The sequence below is a fragment of the Botrytis cinerea genome, chromosome 9, assembly GCF_000143535.2.
Source record: "Botrytis cinerea B05.10 chromosome 9, complete sequence".
Lineage (NCBI taxonomy): Eukaryota > Fungi > Ascomycota > Leotiomycetes > Helotiales > Sclerotiniaceae > Botrytis > Botrytis cinerea.
In genome coordinates, this window is record NC_037318.1 from 841,586 (window position 1) to 859,027 (window position 17,442).

The 17,442-nt window shown below is 44.1% G+C and overlaps 7 protein-coding genes across 9 annotated transcripts; 5 read left to right on the forward strand and 2 right to left on the reverse strand.

Annotated features, from left to right (window-relative positions):
• Positions 1-298: 298 nt before the first annotated feature.
• On the reverse strand, positions 299-2,552 carry Bcoma1. The gene is made up of 4 exons (XM_024694978.1): positions 1,709-2,552; positions 1,561-1,649; positions 1,172-1,504; positions 299-1,122 (listed from the first exon to the last, which is right to left on the reverse strand). The coding sequence occupies exons 1-4, from the start codon at positions 2,253-2,255 to the stop codon at positions 991-993; spliced, it is 1,101 nt and encodes a 366-aa protein (XP_024550771.1). The 5' UTR covers positions 2,256-2,552; the 3' UTR covers positions 299-990.
• Positions 2,553-2,714: 162 nt separating this feature from the next.
• On the forward strand, positions 2,715-4,462 carry BCIN_09g02320 (hypothetical protein). The gene is made up of 2 exons (XM_001554513.2): positions 2,715-3,885; positions 3,976-4,462. The coding sequence occupies exons 1-2, from the start codon at positions 2,922-2,924 to the stop codon at positions 4,350-4,352; spliced, it is 1,341 nt and encodes a 446-aa protein (XP_001554563.1). The 5' UTR covers positions 2,715-2,921; the 3' UTR covers positions 4,353-4,462.
• A 267-nt stretch (positions 4,463-4,729) lies between these two features.
• On the forward strand, positions 4,730-5,775 carry BCIN_09g02330 (hypothetical protein). Of its 3 annotated transcripts, none has more exons than XM_024694981.1 (4): positions 4,730-4,877; positions 4,927-5,267; positions 5,336-5,657; positions 5,721-5,775. In XM_024694981.1, exons 2-3 carry the CDS (start codon positions 4,934-4,936, stop codon positions 5,566-5,568), a joined length of 567 nt encoding a protein of 188 aa, XP_024550774.1. In that variant the 5' UTR covers positions 4,730-4,877; positions 4,927-4,933; the 3' UTR covers positions 5,569-5,657; positions 5,721-5,775. The 3 variants fall into 3 exon arrangements, with proteins under 3 accessions (XP_024550774.1, XP_024550773.1, XP_024550772.1); XM_024694979.1 differs by having other exon boundaries at positions 5,728-5,775; XM_024694980.1 differs by having other exon boundaries at positions 4,730-5,267; positions 5,336-5,775.
• Positions 5,776-5,915: 140 nt separating this feature from the next.
• On the forward strand, positions 5,916-8,211 carry BCIN_09g02340 (hypothetical protein). The gene is made up of 6 exons (XM_024694982.1): positions 5,916-6,128; positions 6,254-6,494; positions 6,542-6,576; positions 6,632-7,393; positions 7,453-7,634; positions 7,712-8,211. Exons 1-6 carry the CDS (start codon positions 5,982-5,984, stop codon positions 8,040-8,042), a joined length of 1,698 nt encoding a protein of 565 aa, XP_024550775.1. The 5' UTR covers positions 5,916-5,981; the 3' UTR covers positions 8,043-8,211.
• Positions 8,212-10,196: 1,985 nt separating this feature from the next.
• On the forward strand, positions 10,197-12,496 carry BCIN_09g02350 (hypothetical protein). Its single transcript, XM_001554510.2, has 4 exons — positions 10,197-10,729; positions 10,781-10,956; positions 11,018-11,350; positions 11,404-12,496. The coding sequence occupies exons 1-4, from the start codon at positions 10,531-10,533 to the stop codon at positions 12,385-12,387; spliced, it is 1,692 nt and encodes a 563-aa protein (XP_001554560.1). The 5' UTR covers positions 10,197-10,530; the 3' UTR covers positions 12,388-12,496.
• Positions 12,497-12,941: 445 nt separating this feature from the next.
• On the reverse strand, positions 12,942-14,436 carry Bcups1. Its single transcript, XM_001554509.2, has one exon. The coding sequence runs from the start codon at positions 13,964-13,966 to the stop codon at positions 13,244-13,246; it is 723 nt and encodes a 240-aa protein (XP_001554559.2). The 5' UTR covers positions 13,967-14,436; the 3' UTR covers positions 12,942-13,243.
• Positions 14,437-14,582: 146 nt separating this feature from the next.
• On the forward strand, positions 14,583-16,982 carry Bcwrs1. Its single transcript, XM_001554508.2, has 3 exons — positions 14,583-15,015; positions 15,122-15,391; positions 15,440-16,982. The coding sequence occupies exons 1-3, from the start codon at positions 14,645-14,647 to the stop codon at positions 16,221-16,223; spliced, it is 1,425 nt and encodes a 474-aa protein (XP_001554558.2). The 5' UTR covers positions 14,583-14,644; the 3' UTR covers positions 16,224-16,982.
• The last annotated feature ends 460 nt before the right edge of the window (positions 16,983-17,442 follow it).

A 17,442-nucleotide genomic window follows, 5' to 3' on the forward strand; every position in this document is an offset into this window, starting at 1 on the left:
GTGGTATATAGCGGTGTGGACCCAATACATGTAACCTCAAAGTGGCTGGCCACTCTGAAGGAGACGCCCACCCTGCAATAGAATGCACACAATACCTCATGCGATCATCTGGGTCCAATCGTTCATAAGGCTAGAAGCGGTGTGTCTTACTGGTTTACACGTGATCTAGCGGCTGCAGCGCAACTTGTGACTCTTTTGCAATAGTGGATTGTATTGCCTTTTAGAAAGTCGATTCTAGATGTGAGGCTTTCCAGGAAGGATGGAAACCCGGGGATAGCGAAACACCCAAATAGAATCATGCACTGAAAATACTTATATTCCAAATACTTTACAATGATGTGCACGTCCATTCAAAATATGAACTATATAGAATGTTTGTTGAATTCGAAGCTTATGAGTTCGTTCATTCAAATTTCAATCAGAAACAGTGATTGACTGATTTGATTTTGAATATCGAAAAGAGTGTATTTTCGATATCCCGCTGGAGATACTTTACGACTTATGCAATTCAGTCACTACGCGGCACTAGCTCAGCAGAGAAGGAAGTAGCATGTTCTTTTATCTAACTCAGTACTAATTATGCCACCTTCGAATTTGACATCAAAACGTCTCATTGAGAGACTTGATGTTTGGAGATCTACTAGTTGAGTGGACCCCGGATAATGAACTTTAAAGCGGGATAGCCACAAGTAATTCAAAGTGTGAATGGTGCTCTCAGTAGGGCACTGTATGTATTGATGAACGACATTAGGTGTCCGATACAACTGCGTAATTTGATTCACCAGTTCGCTCCTGCGGTGTGAAGTACAGTAGGAAAATAGACTTACTAGCATGAGTCTAGTAATAATTGGAGTAGAGTAAATCCTATTTCAGGCCCAATCCATTCATAGACTGGCAGCTGGGCTCCCCGCGCTTTCCGACCTATCCCGCTGCTGTCCAGAAGCTCCCTTTTTGTAGGTACTCATACAGGCGTACACATAGCTATCATACTCATGACCAAAGTCCGCCATATGCATTTTGAAAGCTGTTGAAATTATTCATAGTGGGCGCACATCCACTCTCATCTCTCGCGGCCTCCGCTTTGGACATCCATTCTTGCATTTGCGTTATTCGATTGCTATTCTGGTATGGATCAGTCCTACCATTCTTGTCAAAGTATCAGAGCACCTACCGATGGATGAGTTGAAAACCACTCGGGTGGAGCATTCTTCTCTGCGGCCTGCATCCTCTCCCACACGCCTACTGCCGCGTGGGGATTATAACAGCTCTTTGCCATGATCATCAGTCCAATATGATCAGCTTCTGTTTCCTGGTTTCTTGATGCCGGTAAATTCATGCCAAACTCAAGTGCGAGTGCTCCCAATATTTGACCTAGACCTCCAGTATATCCAGTGGCGTCCAGGAATCGAAACAATATACGCAGCGGCATATAAAAGACGGCGCTTTTACTCATTGTTTCTCCCGAATGATTTGCGATATTATGTGCAATTTCATGACCAAGAATCTGCAAGATTGGTGAGTTAGTGAATGTCAAAAAAAGGTTTCTGGAGGAAAATATACTGTAGCAAGGCCGTCATCTGTTTTAGCAATCGGCAATATTCCTGTAAAGACAAACACTTTGCCTCCAGGTATGACAAAGGCATTCATTTCTGTGGGGGGCAAGGTGAGTTGATCAACATCTAGAATAAGTATTCAGTTTCCTATTTACCTTGAGACTGTATCACATTTACTTCCCAATCTACGTTGTCGAGGCCACTCGCAGGTATTAGTCGACTCATAACTCTCTGCACCATCTGGGTCCTCTTATCCCAGTCGGGAAGAATATGGTTGTGATACTGCCGCAATATTTGTTCATACATCATCTGCCCTTCTGCTTCCATATCCTGATGACTGTATATGTTGAACCGTCTCCTTCCTGAAACCGGCACATCCTCGATATTGCTAGCATAAACCAATACACCACCGCCAGCTAATAGGGCTATGAATGAGTGTAAAGCAGGATGTTTGGTGAAGTTTTTGATATGTTGCTCGGAAAAGAGAGGGCGCGCATTTCGAGCTTCATCAGGATCAAATCTGTAGTATCTCTGCCTGCGCCCTTGGTAGCCTCGCGAATGGATTGGATTTGTCGATGGATGTGACCATCTTGGCAACTTATATTGGGTAGCAGACAACGGCTGTAGGAGAGGGGGAGTATTGGGAGAATGTGCGATGGCATTGCGAAGCGATACACTTCGCAAGATAGATCTGGATATCATCTCTCGTCTTATGTTTGAATGGGGAACGACAATAGTAATGGTATGTGGAGGCGAGGTTGAATAATATTTGCGTTTGGATGGGCGATGCGAACGTATTCCTTGTGCGCATTACTTGAATTGGATCATCACTCCAAGCGTCATGTCAGCCGATAAGGAAAACCATATCAACTCAAACCACCCAGACATGAGTCAAATAGACTTGGAGCCGTCTGAGGTATATGCCATTCAGGAGCAGGCCGATGTTCGATTGACAAGAGTTCCTTTAGAAAATACAGAGAATATTAGAAAACGATGGTCTGCTACTGTACATGTACCATTGTACCACACTCTGCACGATGTATGCAACTGCCAAGGGCCAAAGAAGCTAGAGAGTACACAGCTACCGTCTACCCCACCTCCCACCACCAGACCCTGACACCCTGAGAGCTTCTCACCACTGACGTATCCCCCTCACATCTCGAACCACTTTCCTTGGCGGATTGTCCCTATGAATACCGGTGAGCGAATTTCCTTCTCAGCTTCTGCTCCTAACTATTTCAATATCGTAAGTCTTTGGCACAAATAGTTTGAACCTTCAATTTCTTCTCGACTGTCTTAATCTAAGCTTCCCGATACACGTTTCAAAGAGCTACTTGACACTCTACTTGATCTCGATCGGCATTCAATATGATGGACATTGGTGCAACAGCTGCGAAGATCACTCACGGTCTCTTCCAGAATACACATCCTCTCAAAGCAAAATGGAATCGCATTAATGGAGTTCAGCTCCCAAGATCATCTCATAGTGTCTCGGTCGTCGCAGGTCGAGCATATATATTCGGAGGTGAAATCGATCCACGCGAGCCAGTCGACAATGACATGCATGTTGTCATACTCCCATCTGGCACAGTCACCAGCGCCGACTATCGAACTATTGCTGCCAAGCCTACACATACTGGTGGTGAAGTCCCGGAAAAGAGAGTAGGCCATACAGCGGGAGTCATCGGAGAGCGGATTTTCATCTTTGGGGGAAGAGGTGGCCCAGAGATGAAACCTCTCGAAGAAAATGGCAGGGTTTGGGTCTACGATACTAGGACAGATAGATGGTCTTTCTTGGATCCAGCTCCTGGCACGCCATTTCCAGCTGCGCGATCTTACCATTCGAGTGTTGCTATCGAGAAACCTGAGCCATCGAATATGAAGAGTGTAGACTTCGATCAGGCTATTGATGAAACTAAAATTGGCACAATCGCAGAAGGCGCCCAGACAGATGACGAGCAAGGTGGTCATGGAACATTCTTCATTCACGCAGGATGCCCTGTCTCTGGACGAACAAACGATTTCTGGGCATTTGATGTTCGAAGCCGTACATGGAAAGAATTCCCTTCTGCTCCAGGGAAGCCCAGAGGTGGCACATCACTCGCAGTTTCAAAGCAGAGGATCTACCGATATGGCGGTTTCAATGGCGAGGGAGAGGAGGGTGGCTATCTTGATATTTTAGAATTGGCTCTCCAAACTTTCAGCGACAAATCTGGTTCGGGAGAATTGGGAATCACTCCGAAAGGAGATTGGGAAACTTTGAACTTTGAAGAAGAGAGCATGAAACATCCTGGCCATAGAAGTGTGGCCGGCATGCATACCATCAATACTGGTAAGTTTCAAATTTATGTAAACAGTATCTGGTTAAATTGGAACACGATCTGTTTGCATCATTCATAGAGTGGAAGCTAACAATTTCCAGGTATGGGTAGAGAGTATTTGATCCTCTTACTTGGTGAAAAGGATCCAAGTAGCCAAGGTCATGCTGGGGCTGGAAAGTTCTGGAGTGATGTTTGGGCATTTCAATGTCCTCCTCAAGGCATGACTGCGGCAAGTTTCAAGGATGCTACCTGGCAAGCACTAGGTCGACAGACTGGTGAAGGTCTTTGGAGTCAAATCGTCGTTTCGGACTCAGAGGGCGTCGAAGGTGATGACGTCAGAAAACTTGTTCCTGGCGAGCGTGGATGGTTTGCAAGTTCTTCAATGAGCGATGTTGATTTTAGAGGTATCCTTTTGTGGGGTGGTCTGAATGGAAAGAACGAACGTGAAGACAATGGATGGATATTAACAATTGAATGAAAATATAGCGGCGAGAGAACTTTAGGCGTTCAGAAACGCAGATAGCTTTACCTAAATTACTACGAAATAATGAATATGAATGAAATGAAATGACATACTTTGACGAGACAGATTCCACTATTGTTCGAGGCAACTCACGTAAGTCGTTTTGACAAACATGGTGGAATATTCGAACACTGATTGATATCTTGATCGCACACCGGCACACCTTGAAGTGACAAATTATTGATGCCAATTAACCTCGTCAATAGTGGAAATTACTTTACCCATAGAGTTCAATGGGATGTCCTATCTTTAAATGATTGAACTGTCATTGGATTTTGAATCGTGATATATCTGTTGAAAACCCTCATGTGGGCCATCCCATCTTCCCTTCGGAACTCGCCTCGCCTAGCTGGAAACGATAACGGCCCCTTATCGACCCCTCTTCTACTGAACTACAGCTAAAAGCGTATATAACATCAACACCCCTCAACCACCTGCAACGCATCCTAGAATCTAACCCAGTTCACGACCGCGTTGCAGGTACCCCAACCATGCTATCCCAATCTCCTCCCCACTAACCAAATCTCAGACCCAAAATGTCCCACGAAGCAGCCCTCACATCCTCCGCCGCGCAAGCCATAGCCCCCGATCTCTTCCCCGCGCGCACCCCCCTCAGCACCCCCCAAATCGAAGCCGGCATAACGGCTTGTCTCACCGTGCAGCGTCGGGCCGTCACCCAAGGAAAACGCCCCTTTGCAGCCGTGCTCCTCGGCCCCGATAACGAAACCGTGCTTCTCACGCATCAAAGCATCGATCAAGTAAATCATGCCGAGAGCTCGTTGGCTAAACTAGCTTACTCGCATTATACGAAGGAGTATTTGTGGAGATGCACGCTGGTTAGTACGTGGGAACCTTGTGCTATGTGTTCGGGTATGTTTTGACTTTTAACCTACAACTGTTTGAAGGGGACTTTAAGTAACGTGGATGGCGATGTTTAGCGACGATTTATTGGGCTCATATTGGAAGAATCATATATGCAGCGACGAATGAACAATTGGCGGGTCTTACGGGGCCAGGGAATCGAGAGAATTTTACATTGAAATGGCATACGAGAGATATTTTAGAGGGGCAACAGAAGGACATTGAGATTATTGGGCCGGTGGAGAAGATGGATATGGTGGTCGTTGAGGAGAGCGATAAATACTGGAGTACAACTCGAGCTCGTGCGTGATGCATATTGTAGTATCTATTTTGAGCCATAATGAGATATATGCCATAAAAGCTTTGAGGAGCATTAGATGGACGAGGTCCAGTTTTGCGGTAAGTCGATGCACTATTCATACTGGGAGATTAAATGTACGAATTATGACCTGTTTTTCAAAGTTGATAGATACCTCGCGCTAGTTAGATTGCTGCAAGAATTCAATGTTAAGTTCCAACTGCTTTAAATGTTGGTGGTCATCTCTCTCTGGCCAATGGAATAGCTATCCTGGGTTTAAATGTGCTGTGCCCTTATACCCATGAATTTTTTAACTGTTGTTGGATATATAAAGCGAGAGAAAGTTGTCGATTCTTCTCGATTTCCCGTTTCATTGCATCGCCGATTTTTATCTTTCTTATTTCGAGTGGTCAGCATTAAGCGTCATGGCTCCCCTGGTCCTTACACTGGTGGTTCTTCTACCTGTGAGCTTTGCCATCTGGAACCTTGTTTGCCTGGTGAAGAACTATAGGAGTGCCTTGACGATTGGAATCCCCATTAGAATCCTCATTGCAAGTGGTGATAACCCAGTGGTGAGTTCCTCATGATTTCGTCTGTCACCCATATCACGGGCTCTTACCACTGGACAACATTTGATACTTCTACATCTTTACTCCAAATTTCTTGATATTGTGGCGTTACTAATGTGTCGCGATAGTGGATTCTAGCATCAGGTATCGTGCTTCCTGTTGTAAAGGCTGTATTCGGTGATTGTGATATCGTTCGGTATAGCACGCCGGGCTGGGAGTTCAAAGACAAGTACAAAATGCACCAAAAGCTTGGCAATGCAGTCATTCATGTCTCAGCTGGTCGCAACTGGTTATATCTCTGCGACTCAGATGCAGTAAATGAAGTTTTCAAACGCAAGGATGATTTTGATAGACCTCCGGACTTGCTTGGTGAGAGTGGCATTGTGTCTTAATGAGTTAATCGCTAAGAATAACAGCGGTTCTATCTGTTTTCGGACCTAATATCTCGACAGTAGGTAATCAAGGTATCAAATTCTGATGAGCTGCTGAAGCTGACTTGATTTTAGGCTGTAGGTCCAGATTGGCAGCGTCAACGCAAAATTACCAGTGCCCCTTTCAATGACAAAAACAACCGGCTAGTTTGGATCGAGGGCTTAAGACAAGCCGATGAGATTTTACAATTCTGGAAGTCTCTAGAGGATCCCATTACCCGAACAGACAAGGATACCCGTACATTTTCACTTCATGTGCTATCGGGTGCCGGGTTTGGGAAATCATACTCGTTCAAAAAGTCTACCGAACAACCAGAAGCAGGACATACTTTCAACTACCGAGACTCTCTGGCACTGGTTTTAGAAAATTGTCTCCTTATCCTTGTACTTGGTCCTAAACTTGTATCTAAGATACCCTGGCCACCAAAGTGGAAGCGGATTGGGCAAGCAACAGTTGATTTTAAATTTTACATGGCAGAGATGCTGAAGGATGAAAAGGACGCCATCTCGCATGGAAAACCCAGAAGCGCGACGTTTACGAGCTCCTTACTTAGAGCTTCTAAAGAACAATCTCAGTTAACTTCAAACGGCTCTGCTTCAAGTGCCTTGCAGGGGCTCACCGAAGATGAAATATATGGAAATCTCTTCGTTTATAACTTTGCTGGCCACGATACAACGGCCGTTGTACTCAACTGGACAATTTATCTTCTTGCCGCTCACCCAGAAGTGCAAGATTGGATCTCGGAGGAAATCAACACTGTTATAACGAATGACATGCCATCGACATGGGATTTCAAGGAATTATATCCTAGATTGAATAGATGTCTTGCCATAATGGTAAATGGCCCCCACTCACACGATGATACGATGATACTGACAGAAATGGTGGAAAATAGCTAGAGACTGTAAGACTCTACAACCCACTCATCGGCATTTGCAAATCTACCTTCGCATTTCCACAACCGCTTACAGTCGATGGCCGAACTATCACTATTCCGCCAGACACGCGCATTATTGTGAATTCTAACGCCCTGCATTCACACCCGCAGTACTGGGGTGATAATAGTCTCGAATGGCAGTAAGCTTGCCTTGATATACTTTTTATTCCTATCATACACCCTTTCCATAACAATTACTGACTCCCTATTCTTGTAGTCCCCAACGCTGGGTCTTTGCCAAAGCCGAAAATACACAATCATTACCCGTAGAACGTGAATATATCCGGACTCCACCCAAAGGGTCGTACCAACCATGGTCTGATGCGATCCGAGCATGTCCCGGTAAAAAGTTCAGCCAAGTAGAGTTTGTAGCAGCGATGGTTGCGCTGTTCAAGAGAAACCGCGTGGAGATTGTGCTTGAGGAAGGAGAAACAAAGGAGGAAGCGAAAGAAAGGGTGATGAGTGTGGTGAAGGATAATGTCATTGTTTTGTTGTTGCAGATGAGGAGTCCTGAGAAGGTGGGTGTGCGATGGGTTAGTAGAGTGTAGATGATTTGCAGATAGCTGGGTAGGTAGACAGTAGTTTAAGCTTAAATCATGGTGATCCGCTGATGTAAGAAATTCACACAGCATAGTCAGACTCGTGTCCAGATATTTTGGCTCTACCACAATGAAACACACCTAGATTGATAATTAGACGTGTGGCATCCCTCGCCTCAGCATCAATTTGCACATGGAAGTTGGAAGACATTATTGTTTCTTGAGTGACATGGCATTTGGAAAGTTCCAGGGCGCAACTGGCATACTTGCGCAGAATTGCACTGCCATGAAAATTATCCGAGGGCGTCAAGGTTCGCCTTTCGTTCAACTTTAAATCTCCGATTCTTGACCCGATCAACTTGACAATATATTCTCGCTCCTGAGCCTTCTTATGATAGTGAATCGGAAGAAAAAGTATTAGAATTGGAAAGCATAGTGAATACACGTCATTTGAATATCTAGAAGAAACATTAACTTCGAGGCTTTTGGCGATTCAAGTATCTGAATCTATTCACCCCTCCCGACCAACTTCCTCCTACAAGTACTGCGATATCGTGGGCTAAACCTCGAAAAAATATCTCTTCAGTCTTGAGATTGAAAGAACCTACCACGGCAAATACTGTCATTTTCAAATGTGGGAGTCAATCAGAAACGTAAAACCAAGGAGGTGGTCATGCGATAGCCACTGCTGAGCCAGCATCCGTAGTCTTCAGTTTACTGCTGGGCAGGAAATAGACATTTTCGAAGAAACATCCAGAGAGGTTCAGACTCTCATCTCTTGTCGTCATTGTTGCTGTCACTCACAGCTCTCCACTGCTGGCCAAAGCACTATTGTTGTCACTATAACTTATATAGTAATAATTTAACCAGACAATATCAGCAGCCACTTGACGTGATTGAACTTCCGGAAAGATGATTCTCGTTTCGTTAGAATAAAACTGACCATTGCGCAACGAACTTCCTGGTGAATCTACTCATTGTTCGGAACATCGTTGTCTTGCTGGAATTCAATTAAGCAGGCAAATTCCAGATAATGCAGACATTTCGAAAGGATTAAGACGGTGATGGCGATGATGTATAGAATATTGCAGCATGAACGCTCAAGACTGAAAGGCTGACTGGGAACTGACAAGGAACGGATGTAGGAATTAGACATTAAACCATTAGCAAATGTTTATACTTCTCATTCATAGGGATGTTGTATCTTCCCAACTAAACTGCGGAAAATGAATTGTAGGTATCGAGTTATCTTCCCGCCATCTCGTACTTAGCCCCACGTTTACCAGGTCTTTGCACTTTCTTAGTGTGGAGCGTCTAGATGATGCTCGAGTTGTGAAAAAAGTCTAATGAATAAGAGAGCTTAGAAGTGTAAAGAGAGTAAAGAGAAAGATTCCACTAATCTTTTAAAAAATTCAAAGAAAAAAATCATCGTTAAATACAAGCCGATGCAACAAAATATGCATATTTTTGCCAAGCAGATCGTACAGATTCATGCAACTATCCGCACTTGGCAATCTTTTAGCAAGGTACGCCTCCCAATTGTGTCAATGTGGGCGATGTGATGAAACTTCACACCATATTCTCATGTCAAGATCTTGTTCTGAACTCGTAATGTATTTTTCTATTATTGCTCGTTATACATCGACCATTCGCGGCCTCGCCTGAAGATAGAAGGTCTATCAATGCTTGCAGGCTGGTAAACTCCACTTTTGCTCGAGAAATAGATTGGATTCGAAGTTTGCTTTGAGCTTATCGTACCTGAAAATATGCACAGGACGGGGAATGTTCTATGCGTGTTGCTGCATTTCATCTCTTGGGATGATTGATAATTCTCCAATTCATGAACACATCAGAGAGAATAGTGGAGGCAGGCTCGAGCCGGATGCCGTAACTTCCTATCTGCGTCTTTTCTTATTCATCTTGATTCATTTACATGATCAACCAAATATTCATTACTGATATCATTGGATCTATCATACCACAACGGTTGACTGGTGAATAAGTCGCTACTCACTAAACTCTAACAGGCAGGTGCGTAGAGGACCGAGGCGAATGGGAGAACTAAAGCCGGGAAGCGAGCCTATCTTAACTTTTTGATATCTCCAGTTTATCAAAAACGGGGAAAGATTTACTAGCGCTCAATCCTTCCCCCTCGTACCTTTCGACACCATGTCAACTCATGTCATATCTTCACTACGATAGGTCGAGATAGGGTTACATAGTGTGTAAGGTACGGTAACTACGGTGAAAGAATGGTGAATCTTCAATGGCTTAGTTGAAGAACCATGAATCAGGACTAGGGTAGTCCCTCCACATCGTCATAATCATGGAAATTTACATGAGATGATAGCTCCGATAGTTCTGAGCTCTCTTTACTTCTTGGATAGCAGCTTCAAAATACTTAAAGCTCTGCCAGATCCCGCATATTGAAGATTTTCCACCTCACCCGCAATATTTTTATACGATCCGAGTTTTGTTACTTGAGTGATCAGTCAAGATGCGTTTCTCAACCGTAGTTTCGACTCTTGCCATTGCAGGTGGAATCGCCGACGCCACTCTTCATTCGGGAAGAAGCTTGAGGCATGTTGGAAAGAAGGATAAGCCTATCCACAAAGCTAGAGATACGGCTCCAAGGAGAGAGCAGAAACATGAGAAGAGGGATGCTAGTTTTCCATACTTGACCAATTCTACTGCTAGTAAGTGGTTCGAATGAGCATTGTGGGAAAATCACTAATAAGCTTTGATAGAATTCAGTGTGAACGGTTCCGCTATCCCAGATGTCGATTTCGATGCTGGAGAATCATATGCTGGTTTGTTGCCAATTTCAAAAGCCGCAAATGAGACCAGAGAATTATACTTTTGGTTCTACCCATCGACAAATGAATTGGCTTCCGATGAAATTCTCATTTGGCTCAACGGAGGTGTAAGTGACTTCACTGATTGCATAGACATATACCCCGACGCTTGACTAATCACTCTTCCAGCCCGGATGTTCATCCCTTGAAGGATTGCTCCAAGAAAACGGACCGTGGATCTGGCAATACGGTACCTACGCTCCTGTTCCAAACCCTTGGAGCTGGGTAAACCTTACCAATGTTGTTTGGGTCGAACAACCCGTTGGTACCGGCTTCTCCCAAGGTATACCCACTGCCACCAGCGAAGAAGATGTCGCCGCCCAGTTTCTCGGATTTTGGGAGAATTTCGTCGACACTTTCGATTTGCAAGGGAGAAAGGTCTTCATCACTGGTGAATCGTATGCGGGTTATTATGTTCCATACATTGCCGATGCTATGTTTAACAAGAACGATACTTCCGTTGTGAGTACTTTCATATCATTAATGTGAGATGAATTTAATCTGATGATCAATAGTATTATAACCTCGAAGCAACCATGATCTACGATCCTTCTACTTCTTACGATGCCGTTCAAGAACAGATCCCTGCAGTTCAATTCGTTGATTATTGGGGTGGTCTCTTCCCCTTCAATGATTCCTTCGTTGAACAAATCCACAACGTATCTGATTCTTGCGGCTACACCGACTACCTCGCCAAGTATCTCACCTACCCACCACCTGGGCCATTCCCATCCGCTCTCCCTGGTACAGGCGACGATGGAATTTCTACCACTGACGAATGCGACGTCTTTGATTTGATTTACAACGAAGTCTTCAGCGTCAACCCTTGTTGGGACATTTACCAAGTGGCCACCACCTGCCCTCAACTCTGGGATGTCCTCGGATTCCCCGGGTCCAACCCCTATCTCCCTGCCGGCGCCTCCGTCTACTTCAACCGCACCGATGTCCAAAAGGCTATCAACGCTCCTTTCATGGAATGGGACTCATGCTCCAACATCGAGGTCTTCGTAAACGGAACAGATAATTCTCTCCCCTCCGGTCTCTCCGTCCTTCCCTCCGTCATCGAACGTTCAAAACGTACCGTCATCGGCCACGGCGCTTTAGACATGGTCCTCATCGCCAATGGTACCCTTCTCATGATCCAAAACATGACCTGGGGCGGAGCTCAAGGTTTCACAAGCAAACCCTCCGATCCCTTCTACGTCCCATACCACACCGAGCTCTCCGCCTCCACCCTTGCTGCCTCGGGAGTTTTGGGCACTACACACACAGAGAGAAACCTCACATTTGTGTATATAGATTTGAGCGGTCACATGGTTCCACAATATGCGCCTACCGCATCATACAGAACGCTCGAGTATCTATTGGGAAGAATCGACAGTTTGTCTAGCACCGCGCCATTCTCAACACAGACGGACGTCGCGCAGAGCACTGCTCCTCTTGGAAATGGTACCGCGCCACCGATTAAGAGACAGCAGGTTGGGGCTATGCAATTTTAGACGCGAAGCGGGTAATGGATGTGTGGAAGTGAAGAGGGAGAAATAGATAGAGAGATGATGATGCATGACAATAATGTATATGACGAAATGAAAATATGAATTGATACTAAACGCTCGAATGAAAAAATGATCTCAGTGACTCGGATTTACATTGTGAAAAGACTCACCGGGGACTCTGAACATTGATGAGGCTCGCTGGAAGAGTAGAAATATAAATTGTAATTCAGAGCTAAAAAGTCCAATTTTATACACCAAATCAAGGCCGAGGGGAGAGGGCACGGATAAGATTCAGAGTTTAAAACATTTGAAAGTATTGTTAGGCTTCATTGGAACCTGGAATTCCGATTTCGAGAGGCGATTTTTCGCCCACCGCGAAAAGGAGAAAGAATACTGTTCCCAAATTTGTTGAGATGCTTTGATGTGCCATGTCAATAGATTTTTCTCTCCTCGTGCGTCAAACCGACAGTATGATGCTCCTTAAAAGAGCTCCGTTTGCTGGATTGATAGTATATTTGACTGGCACAGTTAACAAAGTAATAAGTTCATACATAAAGTAAATAGTGGCAAAGTTATTCAGATTTTGATATATTTCATACAATGTGATAAAATCAAATGAGAGTGGACTGTCTCAAAAACGCCTGTTGACCTTCCCCCAAAACTCCTCGCTCCCGTATGTTTACTCGTATGCTTTGATACAGAGGCTCGCCGCCTAACGAAAGTGTAGAATAATCACGATCGTGAAAGAGCGTTTTCTCATCTCTTTTCCCACTGCTGCCCGATTGCCGTATCCGGTATTTGATCATCCTCCGTCCTTATGCCATCTCCATATGTAACCTCATATCTCACATTTCGTCATTCAAAATTTTCGCTCCACGCCCGCAAACATCAATTCCCTATCCCGCCTCATCCCGTCCAACACCCCCACTAGCCCACCATTTCGCATCCTCTCCAACACAACCATCATTCCCTCCTTACTCTTTCCCAATTGATTTTCTGTCTTCCTACTAGCAATGGCCTCGATACTTCTTTGCACTCCCTTGGTACTCCAATTCGCCAACCATCCCTTCTTCTCTTCTTCTCCTTCTTCCCCCTTCCTCATCGCCCTCAACCGATCACCAAGTCGACTGCGAAACATGACCTGCGTCTTCACACCCGTCATTCCCGAACCTTGAATAAATTCTTCCTCGCGCACTTCCTTATCTGCTGCTTTGTGAAAATCTTGTTTTTCCACTACACTCAAAATACCCGTCCAATCCAGGTTTCTACTCTCTGTCTTCATCCATCCTTCTTTGATATCCACTTCCGAAGTCTCTAGAATATACGATTCGCTTCTATCGCTCCTCACATTGCCCAGCACGCTTTTAGGCAAGAGCTTGAGGACTGCGGATGGTAGACGAGTGGATTTGCGATGGATGCGCAAGGTACGCAGGCGACCTGTCTCGGGACACACAGTGCGCGATATCACATCGGTGGAGAGCACATGTGTACTATGCGGATTTGGATAACGGAGGAAGTAGGCAAGTGTAACGGCGGGGAAGGAGTAGTCGTAAGAGTAGGAGGATTCGTAGAATTTGACCATGATTGTGGATTTATTGAGGATTGATTAGCTGCTTAATTGTGTGATTGTTTAATTGTTCGCGGTATACATGTAGTTGCAGTGATGGTACGAGAGGTATCGGGGAGTGAAGGGCGGGAAAAGAATGGAGTGAGAAACGAAAGTCGAATCAGGAATCGAATGCTAGTGGTATGATTGTTGATCTTGATGCTTTGGATTGGAAAGCTTCTGGATGGGATTTGCTCGCCTGATTCCTTTCCCCGGATTTTCGATTTTTTTTGGGTTTAGTGTGACGGAGATGGAGATAGAGGTGGGCGAATTGTTTGCTGTCAATTGCTGTGGAATGAATTTTGATGGTTTCCTTCATACAACATCAAAGAGGTGAATCATAACAGAATGAGAATTGAAGTAGAAATAGAAATAGAACATCTGGAGGTTTATTACTGCCGTACTCATGATATCCAAAAAAGACACTAGTAAACCCCGCAGAGCTTCGATGGTTCAAAGCTCATCGACAGTCAGCTGGAACAAAGCAATCCTCACTGGAAATCTTTCTGCACGTGACCTCGCACTCAAGCCTCTCACCGCTTACCAGATTGGAGGGTTACATGGCAATAATTTCCCCTCCATCAATAATAAAGAACAAATAACCCCTCCTCCAACTTCAACCCGCTATTCCTCAATCCTCATTCACCACCCACCATGACAGGCGCAGAACCCACTCTCGCTGCCAGTTTGGCAACCGATGCTCCTACCGGTAAGCAAACCGTCGATCCATACAATGTTGCTGGAGAAATTGGCGCAGATGGAATCGCAAAAGCTATCAATTATTTGACTCTGATCGATGAGTTTGGAACCAAGAAAATTGAGGAGGCAGATTTGAAGAGATTTGAGGAGGTCACTGGGCACAAACCTCATAGATTCATGAGAAGAGGAATTGTCTTCAGTCATCGTGATTTGCATCTTATGCTGGATCGCCATGAGAGGGGGGAACCATTCTTCATGTATACGGGACGAGGACCAAGTAGTGATAGTATGCATATTGGACATACTGTTCCTTTTGAATTCACAAAGTAAGTTTGAAGTCTCAAAAGGCTCAGCTTCGCACATTCTGCGGTCAATAAAAGCATGTCACAGAATGTGTCATTTCTTCGAACCATGCTGATGACTCATTCACAGATGGTTACAAGATGTATTCGATGTTCCATTGATCATCATGCTTACAGATGATGAGAAATATATCTTCTCCGAGAAACGTACAATTGAGGAAGTTCAAAGTTATACCACTAGTAATGCGAAAGATATCATTGCTGTTGGATTCGACCCCAAGAAGACATTCATCTTTAGCGATTATGAATACATGGGGGGGCCATTTTACAAGAATGTTACACGAATCTCTAAGCACGTTACATTGAACGTTGCACGAGCCGTCTTTGGCTTCAATGAAAGGTAAGAGATTGTGCCTCCAAATGACATGTACTTTACTGACAATTCCAGTTCCTGCATAGGCAAAATCCACTTCGGAGCTGTTCAAGGCGCAACCTCCTTCGCTAACTCCTTCCCACACATCTTCGGCACTGATGAATCTAAAACTACTCAAATCCCCTCGTTAATTCCTTGCGCCATCGATCAAGATCCTTATTTCCGCATGACCCGCGATGTAGCCGCTCGTCTTCATTACGCAAAACCCGCACTTATCCACGCTCGATTCCTCGACGCCCTTCAAGGTCCAGGTTCCAAAATGAGCGCTTCGGTCGATACCTCCGCAATCTTTATGTACGATGAACCGAACAAGATCAAGAACAAAATCAACAAATATGCATTCAGCGGTGGACAAGTTAGTGAGCAAGAACAAAGAGAGAAAGGAGGCGATACAGAAAAAGATGTTTCATATCAATATTTGACATTTTTCTTAGAAGATGACGAGGAATTAGAAAGTATCAGGAAAGCATATAGATCTGGAGAAATGCTCACAGGAGAATTAAAAGCAAGATGTATCCAAGAACTACAAAAATATGTCAAGTCATTCCAGGAGAGAAGAGCAAAAATCACAGACGAGGTTGTGGCAGACTTTTTCGCTAGAAAGGAGTTGGTTTGGGGTGGAAACCCAAATGCTAAGAAGGTTGCTCCTGCTGCTGGAGAGGAAGCTGCAAGCGGAGAAGGTGTTGAGGGAAGTGGAGATGGTACGGGAAAATTGACGAAGAACCAGGAGAAGAAATTGGCGAAGATGAAGGCAATTGAGGAGAAAAAGAAGGCTGCTAAGGCTGCTAGTGGAGCTTAAATCAGAGGATTGAAAGTGGCCGGAGAGTGAGTGCTGGATGTCCTTGAGGGAGGTTAGTGGAAGGAGATCGATAAAGATATGATGAGACGCGAATGATACACATGATGCGAGCTACACAACCCAATACCCAAGACTAGCTTTCTGATTTCTACTTTCTGTCTTTGGTTCTCTATGCTTACTTTGACTTTGATATTGTTTTGAATTCGAATGACGCGATAGAGATTCGAGGGAAGAACACGATCAAATAGATCAAAAGGTTTACACGCATGCGAAACGAACATAGGAAGATACCCTAGGTGTAGACTGAGAAAATGGAGATCTGGTTCTACTTCTATTCATGCTCTCATACTCTCATACTCTCATACTCTCATACTCTCATACTCTCATACTCTCATACTCTCATACTCTCATACTCTCATACTCTCATACTCTCATACTCTCATACTCTCATACTCTCATACTCTTATACTCTCATCTACTCCTATCCCATCTACCCCATCCTATATCTATTCGGATATCTATCACTCAGCTCTATAAATACATACCCGTGATCTACGCATATCTCATACCCGGTACCGCATACCCCATATCTTAGATTCACTTTCCTTTCTTTCCCCTTTCTTAGTCTGTCTCGTGATGAAAAATGAAATAGCTAAAAATAGAATGCTATTCATCACGTATCTGGTACGCGTCTGGTAGGTAGGTATCTTGTAAGTATTTATTATATCCTTTCTCGTGGTTAGAATCATAGTCATCACAAGCATAGTCATCATCATAGCCATCATCATAGTCATAGTCAAAGTCAAAGCCATAACCCCTATTCCATTCTATCCCCTCCCATCCTTTCTTGTCCGCCCTGCTCTGCTCTGCTTTACCGATATCCACCACCCTAAAGCTTACCCTTTGCTTACGCATACCTCCATGATATAAAATATAAAATATGAAATATATAAATATAAATATCTATATACTATAACATTGCAACAACGTAGCGATAATATAACATGGCTATAGAAGAAAACCACAAATAAAATCAAAATCAAAATCAAAATCAAAATCAAAATCAAAATCAAAATCAAAATCAAAATCAAAATCAAAATCAAAATCAAAATCAAAATCAAAATCAAAATCAAAATCAAAATCAAAATCAAAATCATAAATCATCTGTTGAACTCAGGTGTATGTATGTATGTATCTATCTATTTGTGAATTACACCCC